We start from the raw sequence: 15,554 nt of genomic DNA, 5'->3' as shown, positions 1-15,554 counted from the left end.
GTCACGTGCACCGAAGAGGGGGGAAGTGGGGAACCGTACGACGATCGGGGAAGTGTATTTGCTGCCCCACCAGAGCCGGCCGAAGTAATTCTGCGCGCGGGGATAGCTCCTGCCAGGCAAAGGCGAGCGGGGTCAGGCACGCGTGCTAGCAGCAATAGCAGCAGCAGCAGCAGCAGTGGTACGAGAGGGACAAAACAGGAAGGGTGGTGGCTGGTGGTACGTACCTGGGTGAGGTGGTAGGCGGTGCGCGCCATGGCCTCGGTGTCGGAGGGGCGAGGGTGGGAGCAGTGGAGGAGAGGCGGAGGTGCACGGGCGGGGGTGATGATGCAGGTGAAGCGCGTCACGAGGTCGCGCACCGCGAGGGCCCGCATCTCATGGGACAGCACCAGCGGAGGAGGACCTGCATCGTGGCCATCCTCCGCAGCCGCGAGATGCGGAGGAGGCGGCGTGCGAGCGGGGACGCGGACGCACTGGCGGAGGTCGAGGCCATAGAGGGGTCGCTGTGCGCACCGCCACTCGTTGGAGTAGACCAGGTGGGCGAGCCGCCTTTGTTCGTCCTCCCGCCAGCGCCCCAGAGCCAAGGGCCGCACGCGCGACCACTCCGCTGAGCTCTCCTCCTCCTCCTGCTGCTGCTGCTGCTTCTCCCCGCGGGGCCAAAGCGAGGACGTCCAGGAGGACGAGGAGCAAAAGGCGGTGGCCTGCTCGCGTGTGGTGCGCAGTTCTCCCACGCGATCGGATTGCCACGAGGTCATCGGCTCGTTGTCGACGAAGCGCAGGTTGAGGAACCCCAGGTCGACGTCATCCATTGCCTCCTGATGACGGACGAAACGATGGCGATAGCACCACATCACATTACAGCAACAAGACCACACACGACACGACATACACACGACACGACACGACGTGAGTACGCAGCCACTCGAGCGGGGGGGGGCAAGGGTGCCGGGAGCAAGCTCGACGCAAAATCATCCCGCGGCGAGAACAACTCAACACACAATACCGAGAGAGAGAGAGAGAGAGAGAAGGGGCGTAACGCGCGTACATAGGCCAGCATGTTGACCACCGCGGAGGGGACGTGCATGGAGATGCTCTGGCCCATGTCGAGGGAGGACACCACGGGTCGCTCCTCGAAGAGCTCCGGGTGGTTGCACACCTTGCGCAGCTGCATGAGCACGTTGACGAGCGAGAGGTAGTTCCCCGACGCCAGCTTGTCCCTGCCCACCACGACCACCACGACCACCACGACCACCACGACCACCACCGAGAAGAGCAGAGAGAGCAGAGAGTCATTGGACCATGTGAGTGGGGAGGTGGTGGCCAAGTCAAGGGAGAGAGGGAGGGCAGCGACAGAGTGAGTACCGCGTGTCTGCGCGGGAGATGAATTCTTCGTAGAGGTGTCGCTGGCGCTTGGAAAGGCGGCAGGGCACGATGTGCTCGACCTTGCGGGGCAGCTGCTGCTCGACGTCCTTCTTGAGGCGTCGCAAGAGGAAGGGGCGCAGCACAGCGTGCAGTCGGGCGACCAAAGCATCTTGCTGCTGCTGCTGCTGCCTATCGCCACCGCTGTCGATGATGTCGTTCATGGGGTTGGAGAACCATTTCTGTGTAACCAAACGGCGGCGGCGGCGGCGGCGGCGGCCAGGAGGGCCGCCACCACACACACACGCCACGCATGAGCTTACGACCAAGACCAGACCCGACCCTACCCGACACACGCGGGGAGCCGGCGCGTACCTTGAATTGCGAGTGGGAGCGAAATATGTGGGGCATGAGGAAGTGCATGAGAGACCAGAGCTCCATGAGGTCGTTCTGGAGCGGCGTGCCCGTCAAGAGGAGCCTCCGTTGCGCATTGAAGTTCAGGAGGATCTGCCACCTCTGCGATTTGAAGTTCTTGATGTTGTGGGCCTCGTCCAGGATCAGATACTTCCATTGCTTGCGACGAAAGACCTATGCTCGCCCCCCCGCCCAAATGCAGCCCAACGGTTCATGCGGGCATGAGCATGTGCACACACACACGCACGCACGCACCAGCCACCACCAGCCACCACCACGTCAGTCGTGATGGTGGTGGTGGGTGGGTGGGTGGGTGGGTGGGTGGGTGGGTAGGTGGGTGGGAGGAGGCGAAGGAGGAGGCGAAGGAGGAGGAGGGAGAGGAACGACACCTGGTGGTCCTGCAACACGAGGGTGTACGAGGTGATGCACACGTGAAAGGCGTTCGGTTTGGACCAACCCTGCGCAGCACCGCGAGACGAAATATGATTATATTTCAGATATTATTAGAAAGAGGAGCCGTATATCGAATTTCTATCACGCCGGGATGGGTGGGTGGGGGGTAGATGTGGCAAGCTGGGGGGGGGGAACGCGTGAGTTGTGTTTGCAGTACCGTCCGTTTGAGGCGCCTCGTCTTGGGGTTTCCGTAGTAGGTCAGGAGCTTGAAGGAGGGGCACCATTTGCGGAACTCGCGCTCCCAGTTGAGCATCACGCTCGTCGGCACCACGACCAGATGAGGACCCCAGTTTTGCTTCTCGCTGGCCAAATGGGCCAGCAGCGATATCGTTTGAATCGTTTTGCCGAGTCCCTGCAGCGACGAGCCACGTGTGGCCATCGTGTGTGTTGCATTTGGGGGTTGTTGGGGTTTGGAGGTTTCGGTTAACGACCGGCACATATGATAGCTCCCCCCAAGCGAGGGGGGGTCGAGGGCCGAAGTTGTGGGCGGGGCGGGGAGGGGAGGGGGGCACCATTTCGTCGGCAAGGATGCCGTTGAGGCCCTTTTCGTACATGGTGACCAGCCAGTCGAGGCCGATGTGTTGGTACTCACGCAGCGTGTGCTTGAGAAGGAAGGGGACGGGTGTCTTGACGTGGGTGGTGGACAACGTGTTGCCGGTCGGCTGCGCTTCTGTTGCCTCAGCGGCGGCCCGACGGATCCTGGTGTGATGCGCCCAAAGGAAGGAGAGGCCGGAAGGACCGCCATCTGCCTATCAGCTCCCACGCAACGCACAATGTCGTCGCTCACGCGCACGCACGCACACGCGCACATGGCGGGTCGTGTGTGCTAAAGGGCGGGAAATGGGAATCCCCAGCGGCAGGCAGCAGGCGAGGAAGGTGTGAGGGGGGGGGTGATGGGTGCACGAACCTTGCTCGTCCTTCGTCGTCCTCATCGTCGTTGTCCTCGGCGCGGCGGTGGTGGTGGTGGTGGTTGCCCACGGCCAGCAGCTCGGCTGTCAGCCCCTCCGCTTCGTCCCGTTCGCCAGGTGTCCTTCCCGATGCGGTCGCCACAACACGCAGACTCTCGGTGGTGGCGGCGGTGGTGGCGGCGGTGGTGGCGGCGGTGGTGGCGGCGGTGGTGGCGGCGGTGGTGGCGGCGGCGTCCTCGATGTCCATCGCGTCCTTTTCTTCGCCCTCCGCCTGCTCCTCTTCCTCCTCTTCGTCCTCCTCGCCGCGACGCGCCGCGTAGAGGGCCAGCAGCTCTTCAATGGGCATGTCTGCCTCGGCCCTGAGTGAATCGATTTCTGTGTCGTGTCGTGTCGTGTCGTGTCGTGTCGTGTCGTGTCGTGTCGTGTCGTGTCGTGTCGTGTCGTGTCGGTGGCGCAGTGAGGGATTCTTCGAAGGGTGGGCCGGGTACCAGAGGCAGGCCTGATGCATCCGATCGAACAGGAGCAGGACGGGAGGGGGGGGGAAGGGGAAGGGAAGGGGAAGGAGGGCTTACCTTGTTGGGCAGTGGTCGCATTGATGCTCCCCTCCTCGTGCTGCTGGGCCTCTTCCTGCTCCAGGGTGGCTTCGTCGTCGGCCTGCACCTGCAATGCGGCTTGGTCGCGCTCGAGGAGGTACTCGCCATCATCGCCGTCCACACCCACACTCTCTTCTGCACGCGGGAGCGAGGCACTTTCGTACGCCATCCGGGGCTCGAGTCTGAGCGGCGCTTCGGGCAGGCCTACGCGACACACACGACACACACACGCGACACACACGCGAGGTCCCGTCTTCAGAGTGAGTGTGGGTCCACTCATCGCGGGTGAGATGCGCGGGATGGCGATGGCGGTGAGGAGGGCAAAAAGCACCGATCGATGACGACGACGACGAGGCGAGGCCATCGGCACCGCCATCGCGGTGAGTGGTGGCGGCGGTGGTGGCAGATGGCAGCGTGATGCTGGGGGTGGCGAGCTCCTCGGCGAGCATGGTGGAGTAGCGCTCGGTCTGGCCGACGAGGAAGTCCAGGTGCTTGTCGAGGGCCTCGCGCTTGCGCTGTTCGAGGCGGGTCTGGTGCTTGTGGCGGACGAGCTTCTCGACCGAGTGCCAGAAGGCCACCACCTCGCGAGCGATCGTGGTGGCCTGTCGGCGGAGGCGCTGCTCCTCCTTGCGCGACTCGCGTTCCTCGCGGGTGCGGCGGGCCTGGTGATAGCGCAGCACCTCCTTGGAGACGCGGCGGGCGAGCGCCATTTTGAAGCGGCGCTCCTCGGCAAAGTCGTGGGCCATCCACGCCATCTCCTCGAGCACGTAGTCCCAGTGCGTCTTGCCGCGCGGGGGCTCCGGCACCTTGCCCGCGCGCCGCCCGCTCCACAGCCCCTCTCGCTGCAGCGCACCCACCCGCCCCTGCACCCACGCCTCCCACTCCGCACGCCCCTTCGCCCCCGCCCCCGCCTCCTCGGCCCTGATGCCCCCGCCCCCGCCAGCAGCAGCAGCAGCTCCGATGGTGACGGCGACGGCGGCGGCGGCGGTGCTCGGCAGCGCGAGTCCCCTCAGCGGCGGCATAGTCTCCTCCTCCTCCTCCTCCTCCACTCGCCTCGCGCCAGCCTCGTGGCCGCCCTGCAGCACCAAGTGCGAGTCCGCGACCTCGCCACCACGGGGCGGCGGCGGCGGTGAAGAGGCGGAGCACGGTGGGGCGGCGGGGGACGCGTGGGCTGCTGTGGTCGGTGGCCAAAGTGGCGGTGGTGGCGGGTCGCACGCGGTGGAGGGTGGTGGTTGCGCAGCAGCAGCAGCAGGGTGGTGGGCCTGAAGAAGAAAGGCCAAGAGGGACTCCCCGTGCTCGAGATGGGAGAGGACTCGCAGTTTGCGCTCCCTCCGCTGGAGCCACTGAGCACGCCTGGCCCCTTCCGTTCCCAGTGCTTGGGTCCGCAGCAGCTCGACCAGCGCGGCCGGGTCATCATTCACATCAGCTCCTTCTTCCTTCCCGACAGTCTGTTGCTTCGAAGAGGCGCGGGCTTCGGGGGTGCGTGGCCGTTTCAGATTGGTTTCGATCCCCCCCTTGGCGCTGCTGTCGGCGACCTCCGCCGTTCGCTTGCGCTTGTTTGTGGAGGCGAGGCCGGGTGCCTTCTTCTTGCGGATCTGCGTATGAGCCTCCGCACTCGCAGCAGCAGTAGCAGAAGGGGGCGAAGTGATGTCCTTTCCCCCGCCAGAGGTGCTGGGATCCATCGCGACCTCGTCCGGTAGTTGTGGTGTGGATTTGTTTTTCGGGAGCGGCGTCAATTTTTGCGGGTAATTTTTTCTCCAACTATTTCCTTTTGTCCAGCGGACTTACACCGAGGCCTGACAGGCGGTTGCCGAAGCAGATTGTGATTTTCATCCGCTGTAGCAGGCCTGCCTCAGCTCCCATAAATCTTTGGGCTGTTTTTTTGGCAACCCAAACCACCTCCATGGAGGGTCACACCCCCAACGAGGCCAGCAATGGCGCGCCGACCGGCGAACAGGGGGTACGCGCCCATTGCTTAAGAAAGATTCCAATTGGAATTTTGCCCTTTCATAGCTCGCTATGTGCTTGCCTCCCTTTTGGGTTTGTTACAAATTGGTTTTGGTTGGGGGGGGAGGAGGCAATTCCCCTCTACAACAAATTTCTTGTAAACTAATGGCGCGACTGCGACTGTGTAGGAAGAGCGCAGATTGCAGAGGATACGCAAGCCCTTGCGCAGTGAGGGTCACTGGGAAAGGGAGCCGTCCCTCGAAACCACTGTGCCTACGTACTCTAGTGGTGATGTGGCCATGGACCTCAAACTGGGCCAGTGCCAGGCCCTTCTTTCTCGGTTGAAGCGCCACAAGGTACGGCGCCCCAAACCGAGGGCGCGCAACTCGCGATTGCTCTTGGAGACAACGCGTTTGCATGTGTGGCTTATGACCTGCTGTGTGTGCCGTTGTTGTTATTGTTGTCGATGTTGTGCGTGTGGTCGTGTGTGTTTGTGTGTGCGTGTGTGCGTCGTGTGAGCGTAGCACGCATGGCCGTTCAATCAGCCCGTGGACCCGGTGGCGCTAGACCTGCCGGACTACTGGGAGGTGGTGAAGAGGCCGATGGACTTGGGCACGATTGGGGACAAGCTGACTTCGGGACAGTACGCCAAGGTGTCCGAGTTCCTGGACGACCTGGAGCTGGTGTGGAGCAACTGCTTGCTCTACAACCCGCCTGATGACCCCATCAGTGAGTGGGCCACGCTGCTCCGCAAGACGACGCATCGACTGGCGAAGCAGTTGGGCGTGATCGAACACGAGGGCCTCGCGACCAAGGCCGAAGGGAGCGGTGAGAGGAAAGAGCGATCGACGCCAGTGCGACGCGGAAGGGAAGGCGCGGAGACACGACGAAACGAGGAGGACGAAGATCTAGAGGACGCCTCCTACATGGACACCTCGGCGGGCCGCCGGCGATCGAGTGCGCGGCTGAGCGCCAAAAGTGGGAAGCGGTACTACGGCGAAGAGGAGGGAGAGGAGGAGGAGGAGGAGGAGGAGGACCTGGAGGGTGGCTCGAGGAAGGCCAGCAGGAGAACGACCAACGGCGACGGCCACCAGCAGCAGCACGGTAACGACGACGGAGGTTCATCGGAGCCCGAGGGAGCCGCAGGCCCTATCGTCGACAAGATCCTGGCGCATCGGGTGACACAAGAGCGCGCGGTCAAAAAGGGCGGCGGCAGCAGCAGCAGCGTTGAAGAAGCGGAGCAAGAAGAGAAGGGAGAGACCGACGCGGCAGCGGCGCAGGAGCAGCAGCAGCAGCAGGAGGAGGAGGGGGCCAAGACCGACCAAGTGGCGGCCGAACCGGTCACGGAGTACTACGTCAAGTGGAAGGAGAAGTCCTACCTGCACTGCGAGTGGGTCACCGCCGACGTGATCGAGCGGGAAGGGACCGTGGGGCGAGGCAAGATCAACCGCTACCACAAGAAGAAGCAGGAGATGGCCCTCGACGCACTGGCTCTGCCCCGGGGCGCCGGCGGGATGGAAGAGGAGGAGGAGCCCCCGTTTCCTCCGGCCTACTGCGAAATCGACCGCATCATCGCCTACGAAGAACTCATCGAACCGATCCCGCCCCAAGACATGCCTCCTGTGTCCGCCGCCGTGAAAGCGGAAACAGCAGGCGAGGGGGCAGCACCCTCACCCCAGCACGCCCCCGCGTCACATCTGGCGGCCGCTTCTGCTGCTGCTGCTGCTGGACCAGCGACGCACCCCTCGGCAGTCGTACCGCTCGCTCACCCGTCTGCTCATCTCCTCACTGCCCAGCACGCCCCAGCGCTGCCCAGCACCAGCACCCCTGCCCCTTCAGTCACTGTTGGGCCGAGGCCTGCGCACCTCCCTGGCATCGCGCCCTCCTCCGTTGCACCTTCCCAGGTAAGAAGCTGCAGCTCCCATCCCCCCCCCTCCCGCACCAGCTTCTTTCGCTGGCGCCCGCGGCCTCTCTGCGGCCGTTTCTTTTGCCGCTCCGTCATGAAGCCAAACTCACACCCCGCTCGTATCTCCCAGGCGGCCCACCCGTACTACCCACAGCAAACTGGTGCCGGTCTACCGCCGCCCTTTGTGCCGCCTCAGCAGCAGCCACAGCAGGCCAGAGTGTCGGCACCGCCCTATAGCCCCTACAGTTCGGCGCAGCACTACCCGGCCAACCAGCCTCACAGCGCGGGACTGGGTGGCCACTCGCCACTGGCGCCGTCTGCCTATCCGCACCAGGTTCGTTTATTACCCTTCCTTCCTTCCTTCCATTCCTTCCATTCCTCCACAACCCCATCCGCGTCCCTCCCCTCCTCTCCGTTATCACAGCACTTGACGCGTGAGTGCCACATTTCGGTTTGTCTCTCCGGGCACACACACAGCAGTATACCGGGCAATCGAGCAGCAGATCCCAGATGCCCTATCCTCATCAGGGCTATCCGCCAGCGGCCCTGCAGCCTCCCGTCGTGGCTGTACCTGCTCCGCCGCAGCTGCCCCCCACTCACAATGCGCAACTCTGGCACCAGCTGCAAGCCTGGCGTGGAGAGATGGTTCAGCGCTCCACAGCCCCGCCGGCCCACCCGGTACGACACCATCATCACCAGCATCATCATCAGCATCATCATGCACCACCCCACCACCCCACCACGACAGATCCAAACCCTAAGGAGCACAGGGGATCCCGCGAGATCGGACGGACTAACAGCGCGCTCGTGCATTTTGTGCCCAGGCGCTCACGCTTCCGGGAACTTCCGCCGCCACGGCCGTACCGACGCAGCCGGCTGCCTCGCACCGCGTCAAGCCGGAGAAGCTCACCCCTGGCCCCGGTGAACGTGTGGTGAGACGGTATTTGGTGAAGTGGTGCGATCTGCCCTACACCGACTGCACGTGGGAGTCAGCAGCGGACCTCAAGGTACCTTGGCCAAACTCACCACCGCATCACCCTGGCACCCCTCCTCCCGGTTGTTGTTGTTGTTGTTTTTTTTTGGTTTTTTGGTTTTTTGGTTTTTTTGTCCCACTCACGTTCTCGCCCGCCACGCCACACTCCGCTCGACCACGACGGGTGCAATTCCTCCCATAGGATGACGAAAAGATTGCTCAGTTCCACAAATGGAATACCCCGCCCGCGCACACCAACACCAGCGGCAGACCCATCAGTCAGTGGGCGCCCCTCAACGACCCCACCTTCAAGAACGACAACAAGCTACGCAAGTACCAGCTGGTACGACGCGAGCTCTCTCTCTCTCTCTCTCTTCCCGATGTCCCCTCCCCCGTTTTCTTACACTTTTATTCGTCGTATGCTGCTGCTGAATGTTCGAATTTGCACATGACCGCCGCCGCCGAATACTGTGTCTCCGCGCAGGAAGGGCTCAATTGGCTCGTGTACTGCTGGTATAACCGGCGAGGCTCGATTCTTGCGGACGAAATGGGCTTGGGCAAGACTGTTCAGGTACGCCCTAGGACCCGTCTAAGCAGCGCGCCACCTGCGAGGCGAGGGTGATGCGTAAAGGCTAGTGTGTCGTTGTGTGTGTGTGTGTGTGTGTTGTGGTCTCTCTCACACGTGCGATCTCGCAACGACTGTTCCACAGAGCATCACCTTCCTGGAGTATCTGCACCGTAATCAGTACATCCATGGGCCGTTCTTGATCGTGTGTCCGTTGTCTACGCTTCCCCATTGGATTCGTGAACTTGAAGGCTGGACGGAGATGAACGGTATAATCTACCAGGTCGGTGCTGTGTCTCCCTCTCCCTTCTTCCCCTCCCCCCCTTTCAACTCATCGCCAGGGACCGCACGCACGCACGCACGCACGCACGCACGCACGCACGCACGCACAGGGTAACGCGGCCAACCGGACTGTCATTCGTGAGTACGAGTGGTATTACCAGGGGCAAGGGCAGAAGAGAGCCCCCGGCCAATTCAAATTCAACGTCCTGCTTACGACCTACGAGATGATTCTGCGCACGGACTGGGCGGAGCTGAGTAAGATCAACTGGAAAGCGTTGATTATCGACGAGGCGCATCGCCTGAAGAACAAGAGGTCGAAGCTGCTCGAGCGGCTCAAGCTCTTCAAGACAGATCACCGCATAATCCTCACCGGGACGCCGCTGCAGAACAACACCGAAGAGCTCTGGACCCTCCTCAACTTCATCGAGCCGCACATCTTCACTTCGCTACCCAGCTTCCTGCAAAACTTTGGCGATCTTAAGGATGCGGAGCAGGTCGGGCACCTTCACACAGTCCTGCGCCCTCACCTCCTCCGCCGCCTCAAGGAAGACGTCGAGAGCTCCATCCCGCCCAAGGAAGAGGTGCTGGTCGAGGTGGAGCTCACCTCCCTCCAGAAGAAGTATTACCGGTACCAACACCAGCCACCACCACCCCTCCTCCCCCCACTCCTTAGTTGCCCCGCCCAGTTCTGAGTGCACCTATGCGCTGCCTGCCTGCCTCGTCACGTGATGATCGCAGCGCCATTTTGGAGCGCAACCGAGAGTTCCTCAACAAGGGCTGCTCCGGCGGAAACGTGCCCAACCTCATCAACGTAGTCATGCAGCTGCGCAAGGTGTGCAACCATCCCTTCCTCATCCAGGTGCGGCCAACATGAACCTCCCTCTCTCTTCGCCTCCGTTCCAGTGCGTGTGTGCCGTGTCGTGTAGTCGTTCTCTAATCTCTCTCTCTCTCTCCGTTTGTATGTGGGGGCGTGCGCGTTGGGCTTCACGTTGGATACACGCCATCCATGGTGGCACGATGACGGTGGATCGCCAGGGCGTGGAGGAAAAGGAAACGGCGAAGCTCGAGGCCGCGGCCTACTATAACCTCTTCATCCAGAGCGCCGGCAAGCTGGCGCTGCTCGATAAGCTGTTGCCGAAGCTGAAAGCCAGAGGCAGCAAGGTCCTCATATTCTCCCAGATGGTCCGCGTGCTAGATCTCCTCGAGTCCTACCTGCGGTTCCGTGGCCACCTCTACGAACGGCTCGACGGTAACGTGCGCGGGAACGACCGCCAAGCTTCCATTGACCGCTTCTCCAAGCCGGGCAGCAACAGGTCTTCCTTCCTTTTCCGGATCATGACAACCAACACAACCCACAGCATCGTCGGTCGTTGCTGATCAGCCCCCCCCCGGAGGGGGAGGCAAACGCAGGTTCGTGTTCCTGCTGTGCACGAGGGCAGGCGGCGTGGGCATCAACCTGGCCTCTGCCGACACGGTGGTGATCTACGACAGTGATTGGAATCCGCAAAACGATCTTCAAGCTCAAGCGCGGTGTCATCGGTAAGATTGGGGTTTCTATCACTGCGGTGTACACATGTGCTGTGCTGTGCTGTGCTGTGCTGTGCTGTGCTGTGCTGTGGCTCAATCAACATCCGTCTGTGGACCAGAATCGGCCAAACAAAGGAAGTCAAGGTCTACCGGTTGATTACGAGCAAGACCTATGAACGGCAGATGTTTGAGCGTACATCCAAGAAGCTCGGCCTCGACCAAGCCGTTCTCGATAACATCAACATTACCGACATCGCCAACACCAAAACCAAGAAGGAGACGCTAGCTCAGGTTGGTTGACCGTAGCCTTTCTCCCTCCAACTGATTGTATTGTTTTATTTGTGCTATTTTTGTCTGTTCTCTTACATACTCTCCTTCTCCTTCTCCTTTGCTCGCTTTGTCCCGGTGTTGGTTTCCGGCGTGTGTAGGTGGGCAAGGAGATCAATGACCTGCTCAAGTACGGCGCCTATGACCTCTTTCGCGAGGACGAGGAAGGCAAAGGGGGCAACGATATCTTTGGGGAGGACGACATCGACAAAATTCTGGAGCGAGCATCAACCGTCGTACGATATGAGCGCGCCGAGGAGAACAACACCAGTGGCGATGCCGAAGGAGCGGCAGGCGCCAAGGACAAGAAGGGTTCCACCTTCTCCAAGGCCTTCTTTTCCTCTTCTCACGCCGACACCGACATCGATATCAACGCCGAAAACTTCTGGGAGCTCGTGCTGCCGGGTACCACCAGCCACCACCAGCCGCCGCCGCCGCCGCCGCCACCACCACCACCACCAGCGTCTCTGCTCCGCCCATTTTCACTCGCCTCACTCCGCGTGTGTGCTGGGGACAGAGGCCAAAAACGCTGGGCGCTTGCTGGAGCGCCTGCGTGAGGGCAAGGTCGGCGACACCGAGGCCAAGGTGGACGAGTTTTGGGAGGACTTGACCGGCGTGGTGCAGGAGTCCCTCGAACAGTGGAAGAAGACGATCAGTCCCCCACGCGATCTCCATTTCCTCAACGCGATCATGGACGAAATTCTCGAGGTAAGCGACTGGGTAGCGGCTGGCTGCTGGATGAGTGCGGTGTGCGACACTTACTCCTTTGGTCTTGCTACGAACGAACGACACGCAGGGCCGAGCCGGGGTGAGCTTCACCGACGAGCAGCTCGACCAAGCAGCTCTGTGGGCCGCCCAACTCAATCGCCCACGCAAAAGACGAGGGCGTGGCGCCGAAGACGAATGGGAAATGCCCAGCCTGAGCAGGGTACCACCTCTTCTTTCCTCTCCAACTGCTCTGCCACCCACCGGTTTGGTTTGGTTTGGTTTTGGTTTTCACGGCGGATGATGTGCCAGACCGATGAGGCCTATGGAAGCGACGACACAGGCGGAAGAGGAGTGAAGAGACGCCTCAGCGGTGCCGCTGCCATGAGCGACGAAGGTCGCAGAAGGAGCGCTCGCAACGCTGGCAAGCAAGCCGACGACCCCAAGCGCAGGAAGCTCGGTGAGATACCCGACTTCAACATGTCGGAGAGGAAGAGGATCCAAGAGGCCGTGTTGGCGTTTGCGCGTCCCCACTGGACTGCCATCAAAGCCAAAACCAAGCTCCACAAGAGGCACGCCCCTCCCCCTGTCCTGCTTGGTGCATCACCCTCTGCTCCGCACGTGCCTATGGGATTCGGCAGCACCCGCGCCCGTGTGTGTCGTGTGTCGTATGTTGACACGCCAGCCATTTCCTTCTTCGCCTTTGGCTCCTTGCTTGGCGCATGCAGACCGCTTGGCGATATCCGCTCCTACGCGTTAGCGTTCTTACGCGTGTGCGCCGATGCGGCCAAGGGCGAGGACCACGACATCTTCCAGGAGCTGATCCTTTTCATGCAGACGCAAGGCCCCAAGTACCCACCCACCCGGCCCGCCTCTCTCTTCTCTGCCCTCCCCCTCCCCCCCAGCCCGCACCCCAAACGTGGCTACCCACGGGTGTGTTGACTGCCAAGCACTTACGTCGTCGTGTGTCATGTGTTTTATTACCCCAGATATGGCGAGGAGAACCCGCCTGATGTCGCCCCCAAGGCATCACCTGCTAGTACTGCCTCCCTGGACGAGTCACCGGCCACGCGCAGCAGGCGCATGGGCGCTGGCAGGTCGTCGGCTGGTTCTGGTTCCAAACCCACGGCTTCGTTCCCTTCCCTCGTCGATCCCGCCTACCTGGCCAATGTGCGCCGAAAGATCAAGGTACCTATTTCCCTCCCGCAGGCATGCGGGCATGTCCTACTCGAGCCTCCTCCCCCTTCACTCTAGTGCGTGGAACGAAAGCGAAGCTAAGCTCACACACCTACACACACACACACACACACACACACACACACAGGGCTGGGCCAAGCGACTCGTGATCCTGAACCGGCTTCGCACGGAGGTGGAGAAGTTCGATGCGCCTGACCAGTTCCGCCTGCCGGCTACCTTCACCGAAAAGAAGAATCAGCGGCCGGTCCCCTGGTGGGGTCGGGAGGTACGAGGCCTTCCCCCCCCTCCTCAATCCCAGTCCTTGGTCTCGACCAGCAACGACGTGTTGATATCCGCCGTGTGTGTCGTGTCGTGTGTCGTGCGTCGTGCGTCGATTGCGCAGGAGGACAGGGACCTCCTGGTGGGAAGCTACGTGCACGGGTTGGGCTCATTCGAGGCCCTCTTCGCAGACGAAGCCTTGTGTTTCTACAGGCACCACCGCTCTCTGGCCAATCTTGCGGACGGCGGCGGCGAAGAGACAGCCACGACGATGGCCAGCAGCAGAGCCTCGCGGGTGGGCAAGACCAGCAACAAGGGCGGGCGCGCCAAAGGCAAGGAGCCCGCGCGAGACCACGACGAGTACGAGGAGGAGGAGGAGGAGTTTGCACTCGCCATCGAAGAAGAGGAGGAGGACGAAGACGACGAGCCTCATGACGGCGACCACGAGGAGGAGGAGGAGGAGGGCGGGAGCGACGGCAAGACTCCATCAAGCAAGTGGCCGGCCAAAAGGGTGTTGAATCTGCGTGTGAAGGCCCTCTTGGACACCATCGACAAGGTGCTGCGCATCGAGGCGAGAGAGCGGCAGCGGCAGGAGAAAATCAAAAGCAAGGAAGACCGCAAGCGCATGCGCGAGGACGAGCGAGAACAGCGCCTCCAGCAGCGCCACCAGCGACAGGCCGTCAAGCGCCAACGCCTCGAGGAGAGAAGGGGACTCTGGAGCAAGCGTGAACGCGGCGACTTCCGCGTCGCCCTCATGGCCTACGGACCTGGTACGTACGCCGACTCCAGCGACCACCTCTCCCCCTCCCTAACACACTTACCAACCTCCACCCACCCACAACCAACCCCCACTCACCCACCAACCCACCAACCCACCAACCCACCAACCCACCAACCCACCAACCCACCAACCCACCAACCCACCAACCCACCAACCCACCAACCCACCAACCCACCAACCCACCAACCCACCAACCCACCAACCCACCAAACCCCACCAAACCCCACCAACCCCACCAACCCACCAACCCACCAACCCACCAACCCACCAACCAACAGGGAGGTGGGAGTTTATCATCGATAAGGCGCGGCTGGTCAACAAAGACGACGAAGCGTGCGAGGACTACTACGACGAACTCATGGCCTACGTCAGGAAGATGTGCGAGGAGTACCCGAACCCCTACGTCGGGCTGGCCAAAGCTGGCAAGAGATCCACCCGATCCGCTTCTCGTTCGCTCTTGCAGCAGCATGAAGACCTCGAAGGCCACGTGGCTCCCACCCACGTGGGTGGCGAGGAGCGATCAGACGACGGCGGCGAGGACGAAGACGACGAGCCGGCAGAGTCCGAGGCCGACGACGACGAGGCGGATGATTTCGAAGCCTCGACCACGTCGTCGTCGTCGTCGTCATCTGTCACTTCGCTGGAGAACCCCTATTTGCTCTCCCCCATCATAGCCCATCGCCTCCTGGATCGGGTCTCGCTATGGGAGGAGTTGAGGTACGTTCCTCGCTCCCAACCACAACCAGCCAACCGACCTCGTTTCACTCGAGTGACCTCTCCCTTTCCGCGGCTGAGTGGTGGGTGGTGGCTGGGTGGTGGTGGTGGAGGACTGCGGCACGGAATGCTGATTGACGTATGGCGATATCCTCGACTACAGGCATAAGCTGCTCTCGCGTGCCGACCTCAGGCAACGGATGGGAGCGGTGACACGAGGCAAGATGCCGCAGTGGTGGTATCCAGGCGAACACGACGTGGCCCTCCTGCACGCCGTGGATGAATGCGGAATCGGCAACTCGGGGAGGACGTGGGACGAACTCCTCAACGACCCTGGCTGCGTCTTCTACACCAAAACGCCCAAGAACGGCCGCCCCGTCCCTCGGAAGCAGCGCGAGCTCTTCCTGCGCGAATTCGTCGAGGACAAATCTCCCCTCCTCAACAGGCACACCCCCACCTCCCACCCCTGAGCTCCAAATGGCCACCGCGCCTGGAGTTCTCAAACAAACGAACAAAGGTCTCACCACGATGAGACCCACACGCCACACCACGCCACACCACGCCACACGCAGGTTGCGCTATTACTGTCATGTGGTGCTCGAGCCGGACGCCACCGCCGAGTCTCGCCCGCGACGGAAGCGGACTCGG

General features: G+C 62.0%; 2 protein-coding genes across 2 annotated transcripts in view; one reads left to right on the top strand and one right to left on the bottom strand.

Annotated features, from left to right (window-relative positions):
- Positions 1–5,406, bottom strand: part of ACA1_259550 (SNF2 family Nterminal domain containing protein) — a gene marked incomplete at both ends in the record, with an annotated part of 13,263 nt that extends 7,857 nt beyond the window's left edge. The window contains 11 exons of the mRNA XM_004333596.1: positions 40–90; positions 225–812; positions 1,043–1,214; positions 1,360–1,598; positions 1,732–1,944; positions 2,160–2,228; positions 2,381–2,575; positions 2,736–2,922; positions 3,131–3,506; positions 3,704–3,928; positions 4,056–5,406. Coding sequence (XP_004333644.1) covers positions 40–90; positions 225–812; positions 1,043–1,214; positions 1,360–1,598; positions 1,732–1,944; positions 2,160–2,228; positions 2,381–2,575; positions 2,736–2,922; positions 3,131–3,506; positions 3,704–3,928; positions 4,056–5,406 — 3,666 coding nt within the window. The remainder of the gene's footprint in view (positions 1–39; positions 91–224; positions 813–1,042; positions 1,215–1,359; positions 1,599–1,731; positions 1,945–2,159; positions 2,229–2,380; positions 2,576–2,735; positions 2,923–3,130; positions 3,507–3,703; positions 3,929–4,055) is intronic.
- A 221-nt stretch (positions 5,407–5,627) lies between these two features.
- Positions 5,628–15,376, top strand: ACA1_259540 (SNF2 family Nterminal domain containing protein; the record flags this gene model as incomplete). Its single annotated transcript, XM_004333595.1, has 25 exons — positions 5,628–5,684; positions 5,878–6,027; positions 6,196–7,425; positions 7,468–7,575; positions 7,708–7,911; positions 8,058–8,255; positions 8,402–8,584; positions 8,753–8,893; positions 9,035–9,121; positions 9,261–9,398; positions 9,508–10,025; positions 10,136–10,256; positions 10,433–10,710; positions 10,808–10,927; positions 11,044–11,215; positions 11,353–11,656; positions 11,769–11,959; positions 12,048–12,179; positions 12,269–12,612; positions 12,685–12,807; positions 12,946–13,144; positions 13,281–13,418; positions 13,536–14,181; positions 14,471–14,909; positions 15,070–15,376. 25 exons carry the CDS (start codon positions 5,628–5,630, stop codon positions 15,374–15,376), a joined length of 6,528 nt encoding a protein of 2,175 aa, XP_004333643.1.
- Between the last annotated feature and the right edge of the window lie 178 nt (positions 15,377–15,554).

The sequence above is a fragment of the Acanthamoeba castellanii genome, assembly GCF_000313135.1.
Source record: "Acanthamoeba castellanii str. Neff unplaced genomic scaffold scf7180000084769, whole genome shotgun sequence".
Taxonomy (NCBI): Eukaryota; Discosea; order Longamoebia; family Acanthamoebidae; genus Acanthamoeba; species Acanthamoeba castellanii.
The sequence above is the reverse complement of the archived record's forward strand: the minus strand, read 5'-3'. Positions and strand labels throughout refer to the sequence as shown.